Below are 15,378 nucleotides of genomic sequence, written 5' to 3'. Positions count from 1 at the left end.
TATAGTGTAAATTAATAATTTTTAATTTATAGATATATTTTGAATTATTTAAATTTCTAACAAATTATGAATTGAGACAATTTTAGCAAAATAAAATTAGACTTTTAGATGTTATAAATTTTATAGTTTTGGAGTTGAATTTGTAATATTTAGAAACATTACTAACAATAAATTACAAATACTATAAACAAATTGGCTTATACACATGACAGACATAAATTCAAATTTATGAATAATAATATCAATTATAATATTTTAATAGCCTATAAAACTAGAGAATTTTTTAGAAATATCATTTTTGATATATTCCACTCAATTTGTTATAGATAATTGTAATGGATATTTTATATTAACCAACCATTGTTTGGAATTTTCAAAGCCACATTTCATATACTTGCCAATTTGATATACTATATATTATTTGATGGAAATTATAATAATGACAAATAGATATCATAAGCTTAAACGAATTGAGATTTGAAAAGGGTATTTATAATCAAATTTTTTTCAAAAAAAATTTCCTGCAAAAAAACTTTTGAAACAATTTCCAGCCAAACTTTTTTTCGTCAAATTACCAAAAAAACAATTTCCGCAAAAAAAAAAATTTACAAGGCTTTTATAAGGTTTTAAACAATTTAAAAATATTTATAAGATAAAACCTTATAAAAACCTTATAAAAGCCTTATAAAAGCCTTATAAAAAACCTTATAAAAACCCTATAAAAACCTTATAAATGCCTTATAAAAAACTTATAGAAAACCTTTCAAAAACCTTTTAGAAACCTTTATGAGGTTTTTATAAAGTTTTTATAAGATTTTTAAAAGCATTTACAAGGTTTTTATAAGGTATATATTTCAAAAATTTTGGCGGAAAAATCCAATTTCGTAATTTTTTCGGGAATTTTTTTTCATTGTTTTTGCGAGAATTTTTTTTGATTTTGGCGGTAAAAATAATTTTTGGCGGGATTTTTTTTCATTTTTGGCATAATTGTTTTTTTTATTTTGGTGATTGTATATTTTTGCTCTCACTCAAAAAATTAATTTTATCATTTTGTACATAAAGAGGGGTAGTTTTGAAAATGGTCAACATATAAAATATTTTTAAAAATGAGCATGAAAAAGTGTTTTTTTTGAGAATGCCCTATATATCGTATCTATCTATATTAATCTTCTGCTAAAAAGTTTTTTTTTCTTTTTTTGTCAATCATTGGGCCACAACAGGCCGACCTATTAGCCTAATCTCTACATTCGTAGGGAGAGGGAACTCGATCTTTGGTGTGATGGTGCCTTGTGCATTAAGGACTTAACCTTTGGCCACGGCACTAAATTCACTTTACCTACTAAAAAGTTTTTATACATTAATTTTTGAGTCACAAGAGATAACCTAAAGGAAACCACACCTTGGTGAGTCAAACGCTCACAAAAAAAATGTGAAAACCTGAAAGATAACCTCACTGAGTCAGAAGAGCATTAGCCACGATCAACATCTGAGATCTATTATAAAAATGAACGACGTTTGTGCTCTTTTTCTGATCAATAACAAGAAAGGAAAGAAAATAGTAACCATGATTAAATACACCTTAACTTATTCTTAGTCATCTTTAAAACCCATAAGCTAAAGTCTGAACTGGGATTGGTTGCCTTCTTGATCATCTGCGAAATGCTCTGGTGATGCTATTATAGATGTTTGAAGAAGAAACCGGAGGGTGTTGAGATTGCACACGGATCTAATTTGAGAATTTGTTAGAAATAATCTTTTTGATATACCTTTTTCAAAAATACCTAATTTTTTGGCCAATTTTAATTTTGTCCTCCTTTAATTTTTAATAATCATTTTACTCTTACATGAAAAATATTTTAATCAATAAAATGAAAAATAAAATTTTTCCGCCAATTTCTGACATATTTTCCCCCAAAAAAAATTTCGAAAAAAAGTTCCCGCAAAAGATTTTTTTTTTCAATACCTTATAAGGATTTTATAAGGTTTTAAACGATTTAAAAATATTTATAAAACATTTATAAAGTTTTTATAAGTAGAAACCTTACAAAAACCTTATAAATAACCTTATAAAAACTTTATAAAAACTTTGTAAATGCCTTATAAAAACCTTATAAAGACCTTATCAAAAAATCTTTTAATTTTTTTATAAAAACCTTGTAAACGCTTTTACAAGATTTTTAAAAGGTTATTATATGATTTTTAAAAACGTTTACAAGGTATAAATTTCAAATTTTTTGGCGGAAAAATCTAATTTCGTAATTTTGGCAAAAATTCAATTTCTTTCCATAAGTCATATTCAACATATGATTTAATGACATAGTGTTTCATCCAAAAAAGAAAAAAAGCTTTTTAAACAATTAAAACAATCACAAATATGGTTCTTTAAATAAAAATTTACGAAATAAACAGAAGAAATTTCAATCCGTGCTATAGCACAGATTCAATTATAGTTTATTAATTTATAATGTTTATTAATTTATAGAGGTTTACTGTATGTCATTATTGTGCCAAAAGACCATTTATTTATTTACATATTTTATTATTACTTTTTTTTTTGAACAAATGTTTCACCTATTGGAGTACAAAAATAAAGGCAAATGATTTTTTACTCACTAAACCGTTCAAAGTTATTAAAACCAAAAAAATTGATACATGATTAACTTTTGCCGTTGGGAAGAAATCCATCTTTGGCCATTTCAGCAAGCACATCAAGAACCACATCCATATTCCCTTCTCTATGATTGATCTCCACAAGCACTTTGGCTTGCTCTGCTTCGCTCAGTTCACAGCTTCTTAATACATTCTCAATCACACTGTTTAGTTCATCAACCTTCCCTTCCTTGTGCAATGCCTTAACCAGAGCAATCACTGTCACGGTGTGGAGAAGAAATCCGGATTTTACCATCTCTTTGTATAGACTATATGCTTTGCGGACATCTCCGCCTCTGCAATGGCCATGAATCATAACGTTGTATGCTGTTCCATCGGGTTTGTGATTTTTCTCAAGCATGGATTCGAAAACTCGATCAGCTTCAACCATCATTCCTTTCATACAGAATCCTTTAATAAGAGATACCACGCTTTTAAACTCGATGTTACTGCAGTTTTCTATGAGTGTATGATATGTGACATCGCTAGGAACTGAGTCTTCATAGAACAGCTTAAGCAAGAGTCTTTTTGCTTCTCTTGTTCGAGCTTGTTTGTTAAGCCCGTTTATAAGCACGCTGTAAGTGACAACATCAGGCAATACACCTTTCACAACCATTTCATTGTGCAACTGGAGCGCTTTTTCCAGATCTCCTTCCATACAGTAAGCATTGATCAAGGCTGTGTAAGTAAATTCATCTGGTGGAAGGCCAGCTCTCAGCATTTCATCGTAAAGATCACAAGCTTCCTTCGTCCTTCTCTGCTCACAAAACCCTTGGATCAGTGACGAGTAGGTAACTGTATCAGGTTTTATACCTTTTTCAACCATTTCCCTCTTAACTCTAAGCGCCTCATCAACATCGTAACTTCTACAAAACCCAGATAACACTGTGCTATAACTCACTACATCCGGAGTCAAACCTTTCTCCTTCATATCTTCGAGCACTGCTATCGCATCTTCCATATTCCCAGCAACACAATGCCCGTTAACAAGAGCATTATAAGTCACAATCGAAGGAGAAAACCCATTATCAATCATCTCTTTCAAAACCCGATAGGCTTCATTCATATACCCCTTTTGAGAAAACCCATCAACCAACGTCGTGTACGTACGCTCATTAGGGCAAAGCCCTCTAACACGCATCTGTTCAAGAAACTCAGTAGCCCTGTTCATATTCCCAGCCTTACACATACTATGTATAAGTGAAGTATAAGTGATAACACTAGGTGACAACCCATGTCTCAGCATCTCAGCATGCATCACAAGAGCTTGATGAAAGTTACCTTCTTTACAATAACCTTTAATAAGAGTATTATAAGTGACTTCATCAAGCGAGTATCCTTTCTTGTTCATCTCCGTAAGTACAAAACTTGTCTCCTTCATCCTCCCTTCTCTACATAACCCGTTTATAACTACATTGTAAGAAATCAAATTAGGCTCCAAACCTTTCAACGCCATTGATCTCAAAAGCTCAAACCCATCATCAATCTTACGCAACTTACAATACCCATCAATCAAAGTGTTGTAAGTAACAACATTTGGTAAACAACCTTTCTTTTCCATTCGTTCGAAAAACCCTAGAGCAACATCTATATTCCCAGCAAAGCAAAACCCTCTAATCAAGATATTGTAAGTAAACACATTAGGAGAAACTTGGCTTTCCAACATTTCCTTGAACACATCCTCAGCAAAGCTAATGTTTCTCTTAGATCTAATCGTAGCATCTAAAACCGCATTGTAAGACAAAACCCCAGGCATAAAGCCATGAGCTTGAGCTAAACGAACAACACTCAAAGCCTTATCAATCAAACTCAAACGAGAGTAAGACTTCACTACCAAATCGAAAACAGAGGAAGTCGAATCGCACAAATCGTAAGTCTCCTTTAGCGATGTGAAGACGAGGGAAGCGTCTTCGTCGTCTAGGGTTTTGGCTGCGACATCTTCCGCGAGGGTTTGAGCTGTTTTGTAGAGTTTGAATTTGGTGAGGATGTGGAGAGTGATGCATTTGCAACGGAGAGTGAAGAACTGATGTGGGTTCGCCCAATTTAGGAACTTGAGAACCAATTCTTGATCGTTCTGAGATTTCAGGAGAAGATTCGAAGCTGCCTCTGGAGTGAAATTTGCAGAGAGGTGATGAAGTTGGTAAGGATGACGTCTGAGGAAGGTTAAAGCTTTATCGGCAAGAAGTGAATCTGATGAAGAAGCTAAGCTAGAGAGCGATCGTCGAATTAGGGTTTTAGAGAGAAACATTTAAGAAGATTAATTTAGGGTTTTAGCCTTTTAGGATGAGAGAAAAGGGTCGAAGAGGAAGACGATGAAGACGATGCACAATTGATCTTAGCCGTCCATTGAGTTCTTATCAAGATGTCATCTCGGCCGTCCATTGAGTTTTAAAATCTTTTAACCGTTTTAGTTTATGACATTTGGTTAATACAAATGAGGACTGAATTTTGACAATAAAAATACAAAATCTAAAAAAAAAATTCAAAAATATGAAAAGTTAAATTATACTTTAAATGGGAAGTTCTTTGTTTTATTTATAGATAAAAAATACAATTACAAATAAAACACTGTCATGAGCTAAGAAATTGTTTAACTGTCTTTAAAACATGACAAAATTTTATAATAAAGTGAGATGACTGAAAATGAAATTAAAACCATCTTCAGAAGAAAACCTTATTCAACAAATTTTCCTTTGTAAATCTACCAATTATGGAATTATTCAAAAGATGTCAAATTTATAATCACCCAAAAATTTAAATAAAAACCAAAATTGTAGTCAAAAGTATTAAAACTTTTATCTTTCCTAAAAGTGAAAACAAAGTACTATATACAGTAGTAGTTCTTCTTCATCTATAAATTCACATTTTTCTAATTAACTGAATCAAACCGGAGTTCGAGTGTCATTTCAATGGAGTCTGCTTTGTCAGCTTTCAAGGTACAAAAACAAATCATATCTTTTGGTTTAATCTAATAACTAATAACTAAGGGGGTGTATTCAAACCATGATTTTGGAGAATTTGATGGGATTTAGGAAATTTAGAATTTTGATAGATTTTAGGGAAGTTCATATGATTTGCTGTAAAATTCTTTCAAATCTCACCTAAAACCATGAGATTTGGATTTATGTATTTTTAAATCCTCCAGAATCCTCCCGAATCCTAAAAATTATTAAAATCCTAATCCACAAAACTGTTTTGAATAACAGTGGATTTTAAAGTAAATTTTTAAATCATTAGTTCAATAACAGTGAATTTTAATAGATTTTTTAAAATCCATGATTGAATAAGATAGAATAAATATGTTGTTCAATACTTCATCATCAATCTTTGTCTTCACCATTAATCATCAATCTTAAATTGACTTTATAAACAAGTCAAAAGATTGAAACTGTTGTTAACATATGTGTGTGTCCTTAGGTTTGCATATTTATACGGTGAACACAGCAACAACAACATTATGTATCTGTTTCTGTATATATGTAACATAGTTTTGGAGGAGACTCGTTTTTTTAATAAGATACCCTTGTGACGTTTATTGCAGAGACCAGCTAATGGGGATGGAGCAAACAATGAATTACCTTTGAGAGAGATGCATCAAGAGAGGAAGAAGAAGAAGACAAAGAGGCCATCTCGTGGTGAACGACTCTGGACAGAGTCACAAGATCTCAAACTCATAGAGCTCGTGGAAGCTTACGGTCTAGAGAGTTGGAATCTCATTGCAGAGAAGATGCAAACAAGATCAGGTAAAATCTAATAACAAGTTGGTTATTTTATTTTTCCTGGTACTCGCCATGAAAGTTGAATCTTGTTTTTCTTCTTGTTGAGTGTTTTGAAGCTCAGGGTTGCAGAATGAGGTGGGTTCACGAGCTCGATCCAAAGCTTAACAAGACAGAATTCACAAAGGCGGAAGAACAGTTAATGATAACAGCTCACAAATTATATGGCAACAAATGGTCGAAGATTGCTAAGCTCCTAAATAAAAGAACAGACTATGCTGTGAAGATGCATTTCAACAGAAACGCATGGAGGCAAACAGAACCTAACATAACATTTTCCCTGCCCCTCTGAATCCATATGCCTACATTGTTCCTGGTTTGTGTCTTCTTAAAACTAAACAATCTCATAGATTCCGTTTCAAATCTCCAATAGAGTTTATTATTGTGTGGTTTACAGGTAATGGAAGTTATGAAGGTATCGAGATCAAGAACTACAGCTGTAATACGCCAAAGGAGGAAGCTACTAACCTCTATGCTCGCATGCCAGTGCAACTCTCAGGTCATCACCATCACTTCCCTACCTTCCCTGCAGGCTCCTCCTCGGCAATATTCACACCGCATGTCTCCATCTCCAAACCATCATCATCACCAGAAGCGGCGGATACAATGACCAGAGAAACCCCGAAATTTATTGATTTTCTCGGGGTAGGACATTCTTGAAGAAACAACTTTGTATTTGTAACCTTTAATCCTATGATGAGGACGACTGAATGATTTGTGTTATTGATTATGTGACCTAAAGGTCTGTATTTATACAAGTTACAAAGCCAAAAGATACGGCAATATCTACGAAAAGGAAATCTAAATATATACATATATATGCTAATAACTTGTGTATCAAGTTATCCTTAATACCCCCTCAAGTTGGAGCATGCAAATTCTGAATGCCCAACTTGTGTAAAAACACATCAAATTCACGTTGGCCTAAAGCTTTAGTAAGAATATCAGCAAGTTGATCTGTAGTGTCGACATGAGAAGCTTTGACGGTACCATCCACGATATAATCACGAACAACATGACAGTCAATTTCAATATGTTTTGTGCGTTCATGAAAAATTGGATTTGAACTGATATGCAATGCCGCTTGACTGTCACAAAATAGAGAGATGGGTTCCTTATGATCGATACCAAGCTTGAAGAGGAGGGATTTCAGCCAACGCAATTCGCGACAAATGGTAGCCATAGCGCGATACTCGGCTTCAGCGGAAGAACTTGAGGTAGTCTTTTGTTTCTTTGTTTTCCAAGAGATAGGAGAGTCTCCAAATTGAACAAACCAGCCAGTGAGTGACTTTCGAGTTAAGGGACAACCAGCATAATCAGAGTCACACCAACCTTTCAAATGATGAGGAGAGTTAGCACGTAAAAGAATGCCTTGCCCAAGAGTCCCTTTTAAATATCTCACTTTCAAAGCAGCTTGCAAGTGTGCTTCTTTCGGTTTCTGCATGAATTGAGACAAAATATGAATAGCATAAGAAAGATCCGGTCGCGTAGATGCGAGATAGACAAGACGTCCTACTAAGCGACGGTAGGCCTCCAGATTAGATAAAAGTGGACCATCAGCAAGAGCTAAACCATGATTTTGATCAATAGGAGAACCAGCAGGTTTGCAACCTAATAACCCAGCTTCCGTCACTATATCAATAGCGTATTTGCGTTGACAAAGATAAAATCCCTTTGGACTGCGCGCAATTTCCAACCCCAAAAAATATCTGGCATGTCCGAGATCTTTCATCTGAAAGCAAGTAGAAAAATTAGCTTTAAACTGTTGGATAGCCGATGGAGAATTACCGGATATGATCAAGTCATCCACGTAAACCAAGATTTGTAGCGAGATACCATCACGACGAAAGACAAATAGGGAATAATCAGAGCGGGTTTGCTTAAAGCCATACTTTTTAATAGCATCTGCGAGTTTGGCAAACCAACAACGAGGAGACTGTTTGAGCCCATAGATTGATTTACTGAGACGACAAACCCTTTTATCGCCTGGTAGTGAAAAACCAGGAGGTGGTTTCATATAAATTTTTTCGTCAAGATCACTGTGAAGGAAGGCATTATGTACATCCATTTGATGAACTTCATAATTTCGCTTAGCTGCAATATCCAAAATCAATCGTACCGTAGTCATTTTTGCAACTGGAGCAAAGGTTTCTTTATAATTTAAGCCTTCGACTTGATGATTTCCTAGAGCCACCACACGCGCCTTGTAGCGTTCAAGAGTTCCATCGGCGCAGAGCTTGATACGATAAACCCATTGAAAACCAATAACCGTATTATTTGGTGGTAAATCCACCAAATCCCAAGTATGATTTTCTTCTAGTGACGTAACCTCAAATTGCATTGCCAATTTCCATTCTTCATAAGTCATTTCTTCTTTGAAGGAACGAGGTTCAACAGCAGTTGACAAGGCAACCAAATAACTGCAATAAGCAGGAGAAAATCGATGTGAAGACAAATAATCTGACAAGAGATGAACCGTACCTGAGGATTACTGAGGAGGTAGTGTCGTGGGAGAAGGGAGAGGAGAGACGGAGATTGTACCAACGACATAATCACTGAGATAACCAGGAGGCTTTTTGTGTCGTTTACCAACCCCAAGATCTGCAGAAGATGAAGTCGAACTAGAAGTACTTGATGTTGTAACAGAGGAAGCAGGCAGAGGTACAATGGTAGGAATGGTTGATCGGTTTGCGAAATCAGTTGATTGAGTCTCAGGTACGATTGGTAGTGCACTTTCATCAGCTGGTGTTGTTGGATCAGAAGGAGGAACAATCACTGATTCCGATGAAGGATCAACCGAGCCTTCTTGGTTGATAATGTTAACAGGATGAGAGAGTTGTTCCTCCGAAGATGGTGCAGCTAGAACAGGAGTTGGGATAGGTAAAACAATATCACTACTAGAAGCGTCTGGTGTATCCAAAGAAAGAGGATATTTGCCTTCATTTAAAACAACATCGCGAGAAACAAAGAAGACTTTGCGATCAAGATCATATAACCGCTAACCCTTCTTGCCGTAAGGATATCCGACAAAGACACAACGTTTGCTGCGAGATGTAAACTTATCACCATTGTGATTCAGGTTATGAGCATATGCGAGACATCCAAAAACTCGTAAATGCTTATATGACGGAGGTTGACCATAGAGAATTTCAAACTGAGTTTTACCATGAAGAACCTTTGAAGGTGTACAATTAATCAAATATGCAGTAGTAAGAACGCAATCTCCTCAGAACTCAAGAGGAAAATGACCTTGAAAGCGTAGAGCCCGAGCAACTTCTAGAATATGACGATGCTTGCGTTCAACACGACCATTCTGTTGCGGTGTATGAACACAAGATGTTTCGTGAAGAATCCCTTGCTCCTTAAAGTAGCGTGACATACACATAAATTATGTGCCATTGTCACTCCGAGTACGTTTCACTTTCTTGGTAAACTGCCGTTCAACTAGTTGCAAGAAATTACGGATCGTGTGAGAAACAGTCGATTTATCCGGTAGAAGATACAACCACACTGCTCTAAAACAATCATCAACAATAGTCAAGAAATAACGAGAGCCACAAAATGCAGGAGTGCGATACGGACCCCAGAGATCACAATGGATTAAATCAAAAATCTCTTTTGCATTATTAAAAGAATCTGGAAAACTTTGGCGAGTTTGCTTTGCTCTTAAACAAATATCACAACTCTCTTGTAAAAGCTCACTACTATTTTTAGATAAACTACTAACACCAGGAAGTTGACCGAGAACACGAGAAGAGGCATGCCCTAGACGCATATGCCACAAAGCATAATCCTTGCTAACACATGTTTGATTAGAAGCCACAGTCTCAACAGCATGAAACCGGTACAATCCCTCTCCCACACGAACACTAACTCCAATCAGCGTCCTCATAATGCGGTCCTGTAGAAGCAACAATTTATCAGTTACTTGTCCCACAAGAAAATTATCCGTACAAATTGTCCAAGCGAAATTAAATTTGTATGAAATCCAGAAACCAAATAAACGTTTTTCAAGCATAGTGTAGGTGTAAGAAAAATTGTGCCCTGTTGAGAAGACAAGACATCCTCTCTAGCAGGTAATTTGACATAGACAGGAGTAATAGGCCGGATATCCCGAAGTAATTCAGCCTGTCCGGTCATATGATGTGTTGCCCCGGTGTCCACAACTCAAACAGTGTCAATAGTCTTACCACTTAGACGATTGGAGGTGTTGTTGTGAGACTCGTACATACGTTGAACGATACGCCATTGTTCATCAGAGAGACCACTCAAGCCTTGTCGATCAGCATCATTGAGAGGGATAGTAGAGATAGCAACAGCGGAATTGGCGGCAGGAATTTGAGTGATATTTGCCCATGGAGGAAAGCCACGACCACGTCCCATCGGAGCAGAAACAGGTCCACGAGAAGTGCTTTTGTTGCGTGATCGATCTTCCCACCACTCGGGATATCCAACCACCTTGAAACATGATGAAGCTTCATGACCAGATCGACCACAAGCTGTACACATGCGTGAGGGATCACGGTTGATGCGAGGTGCGTCAAGAGGTGCTGAACTGTTGCGTGGAGAAAGTGATGTCTGGCGAGAAGCGGATAATTGAGATGCAAAACTCTGTAACTCAGCATCCTTTGTAGCACCAAGACGAATTGTTTCATTCTGAACAACGGTTTGATAAACACTGTCGAGATCAGGGAGAGGAGTAATGTGATCGTATGACACCATGAACAGAATCGTCAAGACCAGAAAGAAAATCATGAATGTGTAGCACTTCAAGTTCTTTATCACGAGCTGTGTTAAGATCACACTCGCATTTACCGCAGCTACAATGCTTAGAATTTGTGCATTCAGCGATTCCATCCCAAAGCTTTGTTAGTCTACCAAAGTAATCATCAACAGAGCAACCGTTCTGTTTGCAGGTGGCTAGGGAGTTGCGCAATTGTTGCAGACGAGCCCCACTCTTGAGAGAAAACCTCTTTTTGATGATTTCCCATAGATCACGTGCTACTTCGCGTGTGGAGATGGAAGAGCGAAGTTTAGGTTCGATGGTGAGCTTAATCCAGCCCACGATAAGATGATTATTGGCGATCCAGTCTTCAAGTGTTGAAGAGTTGTTAGATGGTTGTGGGATGCTTCAATCAAGGAAGCCAAATTTCTTCCGTGAACTAAGCGCCATCCGAAAGTTGAGAGCTCATTCATCATAATTTTGTCCATTGAGGAGCGGTTGAGAGATGATAGCACCAGGATTATCACCAGATGTGAGATCAAAGGGAGAGATGGTTTTGTGTTTGGAATCGGTTGTTGTAATCCACATGGATTTGAAGATTAGTTGATGATTGCCGAGAGGCTGAAAAGAAGAGATGTATGCTCTGTTTTTGAGAGGAAAAACAGAGGAAGAAGAGAATAGTCCTCTGTTTTCAATGTGAAAAACATAGTAAGATCAAAGAGAAAGAGATGCCGAGAGGCGTTAGATAGGAGACTCTAAAAAAATTTGTAGGGTTTTAGTTTTCCTGCTCTGATACCATGACAAGAGGTGAATGAATGATTTGTGTTATTGATTATGTGACCTAAAGGTCTGTATTTATACAAGTTACAAAGCCAAAAGATACGGCAATATCTACGAAAAGGAAATCTAAATATATACATATATATGCTAATAACTTGTGTATCAAGTTATCCTTAATAATAACAAGGTTGCAAATAAAGTCAAAGTGTTTGTTTTTCTATTTTCTGAGCTCTTATAGTAAAACTTAAATCCTAAGTACAAAGCTGAAGAATCTAAGAGTTTAAAATTCTCTCGCAATCCAACATATTCCACAATAGGTATAAAAAACTTAAACAGCTTGAGCAATACTCTTAAATCTGACTAGTGTTTGCCAATGATTCTTAAAGGTCATCATCCATTGTGAGAAGTCTAGTAGTTTCTAAATGCTCTTCACGGGAATCGTCCATCTCATCCAAGCTCAGTTCCTTTAACAGAAACTGTTTTCCCACTGCATTTATAGTTTCTCTATAAACTGTTTTCCTTTCAATGAAATCTCTGTGATCTCTTTACGTGATCGATAACAAAACTGTACCAAATCAAAGAGAACTTACGAGCCGGTACTGAGGCACTCTTGAAGGATGCTTAAGATAAGCCATGTTATTCTCATTATAGTCCCAAAGAAAAGATGTATGGTGAATCCATCTATTCGTCGTTATCGATTGAGCATTCCCACCGAATTTACGATCACCAAAAACATAATATGAAACCCCAAAACAAACTAAAAAACTTAAAACTTTCAAAGTGCCAAAATAGGAAAAAACACAGAACATCATATCTGTTTTCAAACAAAACAAACCATTCTCACGCAGCTGAAAGCCGTTGATCCCGTAAAACACATCGCTATACAAAGAACGACTCCGAGCCATAACAGAGCGTGGACAAGGCTGAACATTTGGAACATTTATCTCTATTGCAAATCAAACTGACAAAAACACTACTTTCATCAACAACCACAGTTCCTTCACCACTAAATCTCTTGATAACCGGAATCCCATCTTTCACAACAGATCCAATCTCAATAAGTTCACAAGGCTTCCTTATGTAAAACCAAACAACACATTCTCAAATATAGATCATATTTTTATAAAGCCCCAAAATTTTTTTAAGAGAAATACCCTAAAATAGCATTAAAACAACTTTTATGGACAACTATAACACACATTCAATAAATTTCAAAAATAACACTATTTAACATGTTAAAATTTTTAAAATTAAATTTTAGAATTTTGTTTTTTAGGTTTGGGTTCTCAATTTCACATTTAAGGTATAGTTTTGAGGGGTAGAGTTTAGTATTTTGAATTTAGGATTTGATTTTAAAAGATTAATTGGTGTTATTTTTGAAATTTTAGAGATGTTGTGCTAAGTTTGGAAAAAACTTATTTTTGTGCTATTTTTGAGAATTTCCCAAAAATTAAAGAGCTTATTTTACCGTGAGAGTCTCATGACAATGGTATGACACTACAAAAAAAGATGGTATTACATCATTTATATTATATTTTTTGTATCAGATTGAAATGATACAAAAATAATTTACATCAGTTTAATGAATGATTTATATTTTGTTGATGCAAATAATTCGCATCAAGACAAATATTTGTATCGATTATTGTACTTGAAGTTATTATGTATCAATTGCAAAAAATGATACTAATTTTACATCAGTTAATATAAATGATTTTAATATTTGTTTCGGTTATAGTAAGTGATGCTAAATATTTATGTCAATTTTAAATAGCTGATGTTAAGACAATATCAGTTTTAATAAATGATTCAAATAATTGTATATTTTACAATTAAAAATTTAAATCAAATCAAATATGAATAATCGATAAATTTACTGTTAGTTTTTAGAAATAATTATAATAATTTTGCTATTTTTAAAAATCAATAATTATAAATAAAATAATATAAAAATCATAAATTTCATAGAAACACGAATACATTGTTCAGATTTTTTTTAAAAAATCCCAAAATCATAAACAATTTTGTTCCTAATTCACCATAGCCTTTGAATCTCATGCTGAAAATCCTTTACATCTTTCCATCAACGGTGAATTACAGAGACATATGTCTCTATAATCTCCATCACGCCCGCTCAGCTCCTTTTAGGTCTCATAATCCTAGAAATATTAATTGACATCATCGAAAAATGTTTTTATCCTTCTCAGAGTCTCTCTCACCATCCTTCATCATCTTGATATCAAAAGTTGTAGTAAATGGAACCACTGTGACCTTAGCCTAAGGATTGCACATCGTTGACATTTTTTTTGCGATGAATTCTACGATCTTCTTCACCGGTTACACAAACGTAGACATGAACGATTGGCGCTCTAGGGACGGTGGCATGGTTCGTTTTTCTCGGTGCGCTTGGATGGCATACAAAAGGGCAAATCACTGTAAAGTTAATAATGTATTAATAAGGTATCTTGGATAGAGTATCTTCAAGCTTTTGTTATCCTGACAGTCCTATGACAATGGTAGGAACAATATTGATTCCATCATTAATAATACACCAATTCTTAGAAGAAGATCTAAGTAGCCTTTCTTCTAAAACCAATTGCTGTAGAATCGGTGTTCCTCTAAGCTTGACGAGATTCATTAATGGAAGCCCTATATTCTTGAATCTATTCATTATCATCTTTACCCTAAAGGTATCGACTTTATCCACCAAACCGTTGAGAAAACAAATCCAATTTGCTCATAAAGATTTTGATTTTTAGAAAAGGAAACACCAAAATCAGAGAATCTTTCATGACTCGATTGAGACAAATGCTTTAAGAAGAAGATCTTATGCAAGATCGAAAAGGTAAACAAAATATTGAAATAACCAAAAGAGTTTACAAAATAATAGAGAGAGAGCAAAATATGCAAATGTATCTAAACCGGAATAAGATGTTCAACCGAAACCATACCATACCAACTTTACATAGGTGACATTATGCGGTTCGATATCTTCAATTTTATATATTTATAATTAAAAACAATTTGTTTGAACAAAAAATTCAATGTAATTTAAGATGAATTAAAATTTGGATATTGAAGTTCAACTTCTAAAATTTATCTTAAATATATTTAATTAAGATGGTCCAAAACTAATTATGCTTAACCAATCAATTGTTTTTTAATTCCATTTATGCTCTTTTTTATTTATTTCTACAATTATTTAAATTTACACAGACAAATGATAGTATTAACTATTAACCAACCATTTAAAGTAACAGACCCAATCATATACGTATGTATTATTTTTACTATTTTAAACTAAAGCTATGAAAAGCTTAGTAATTACTTTTTTGTCAATGGGTAAAACAAATTTTGTTTCTGGTGAAAAATCTCTATTTAGTCAAATATTCAAAAAATTAGTAGACTAGTCAATGTATAAAATATTGTTTTACATATTTGTTCAAAGAT

General features: G+C 34.8%; 1 protein-coding gene and 2 pseudogenes across 1 annotated transcript; 1 reads left to right on the top strand and 2 right to left on the bottom strand.

Annotated features, from left to right (window-relative positions):
• Positions 1–2,518: 2,518 nt before the first annotated feature.
• Positions 2,519–4,963, bottom strand: LOC109124891 (uncharacterized). Its single transcript, XM_010437557.3, has one exon. The coding sequence runs from the start codon at positions 4,895–4,897 to the stop codon at positions 2,657–2,659; it is 2,241 nt and encodes a 746-aa protein (XP_010435859.1). The 5' UTR covers positions 4,898–4,963; the 3' UTR covers positions 2,519–2,656.
• Positions 4,964–5,558: 595 nt separating this feature from the next.
• Positions 5,559–6,717, top strand: LOC147937300 (transcription factor MYB105 pseudogene; annotated as a pseudogene).
• Positions 6,718–12,256: 5,539 nt separating this feature from the next.
• LOC104720622 (uncharacterized) lies at positions 12,257–14,605 on the bottom strand (annotated as a pseudogene).
• Positions 14,606–15,378: the final 773 nt, after the last annotated feature.

The sequence above is a fragment of the Camelina sativa genome, chromosome 10 (assembly GCF_030686135.1).
Source record: "Camelina sativa cultivar CO46 ecotype springtype chromosome 10, ASM3068613v1".
Taxonomy (NCBI): domain Eukaryota; kingdom Viridiplantae; phylum Streptophyta; class Magnoliopsida; order Brassicales; family Brassicaceae; genus Camelina; species Camelina sativa.
The sequence above is the reverse complement of the archived record's forward strand: the minus strand, read 5'-3'. Positions and strand labels throughout refer to the sequence as shown.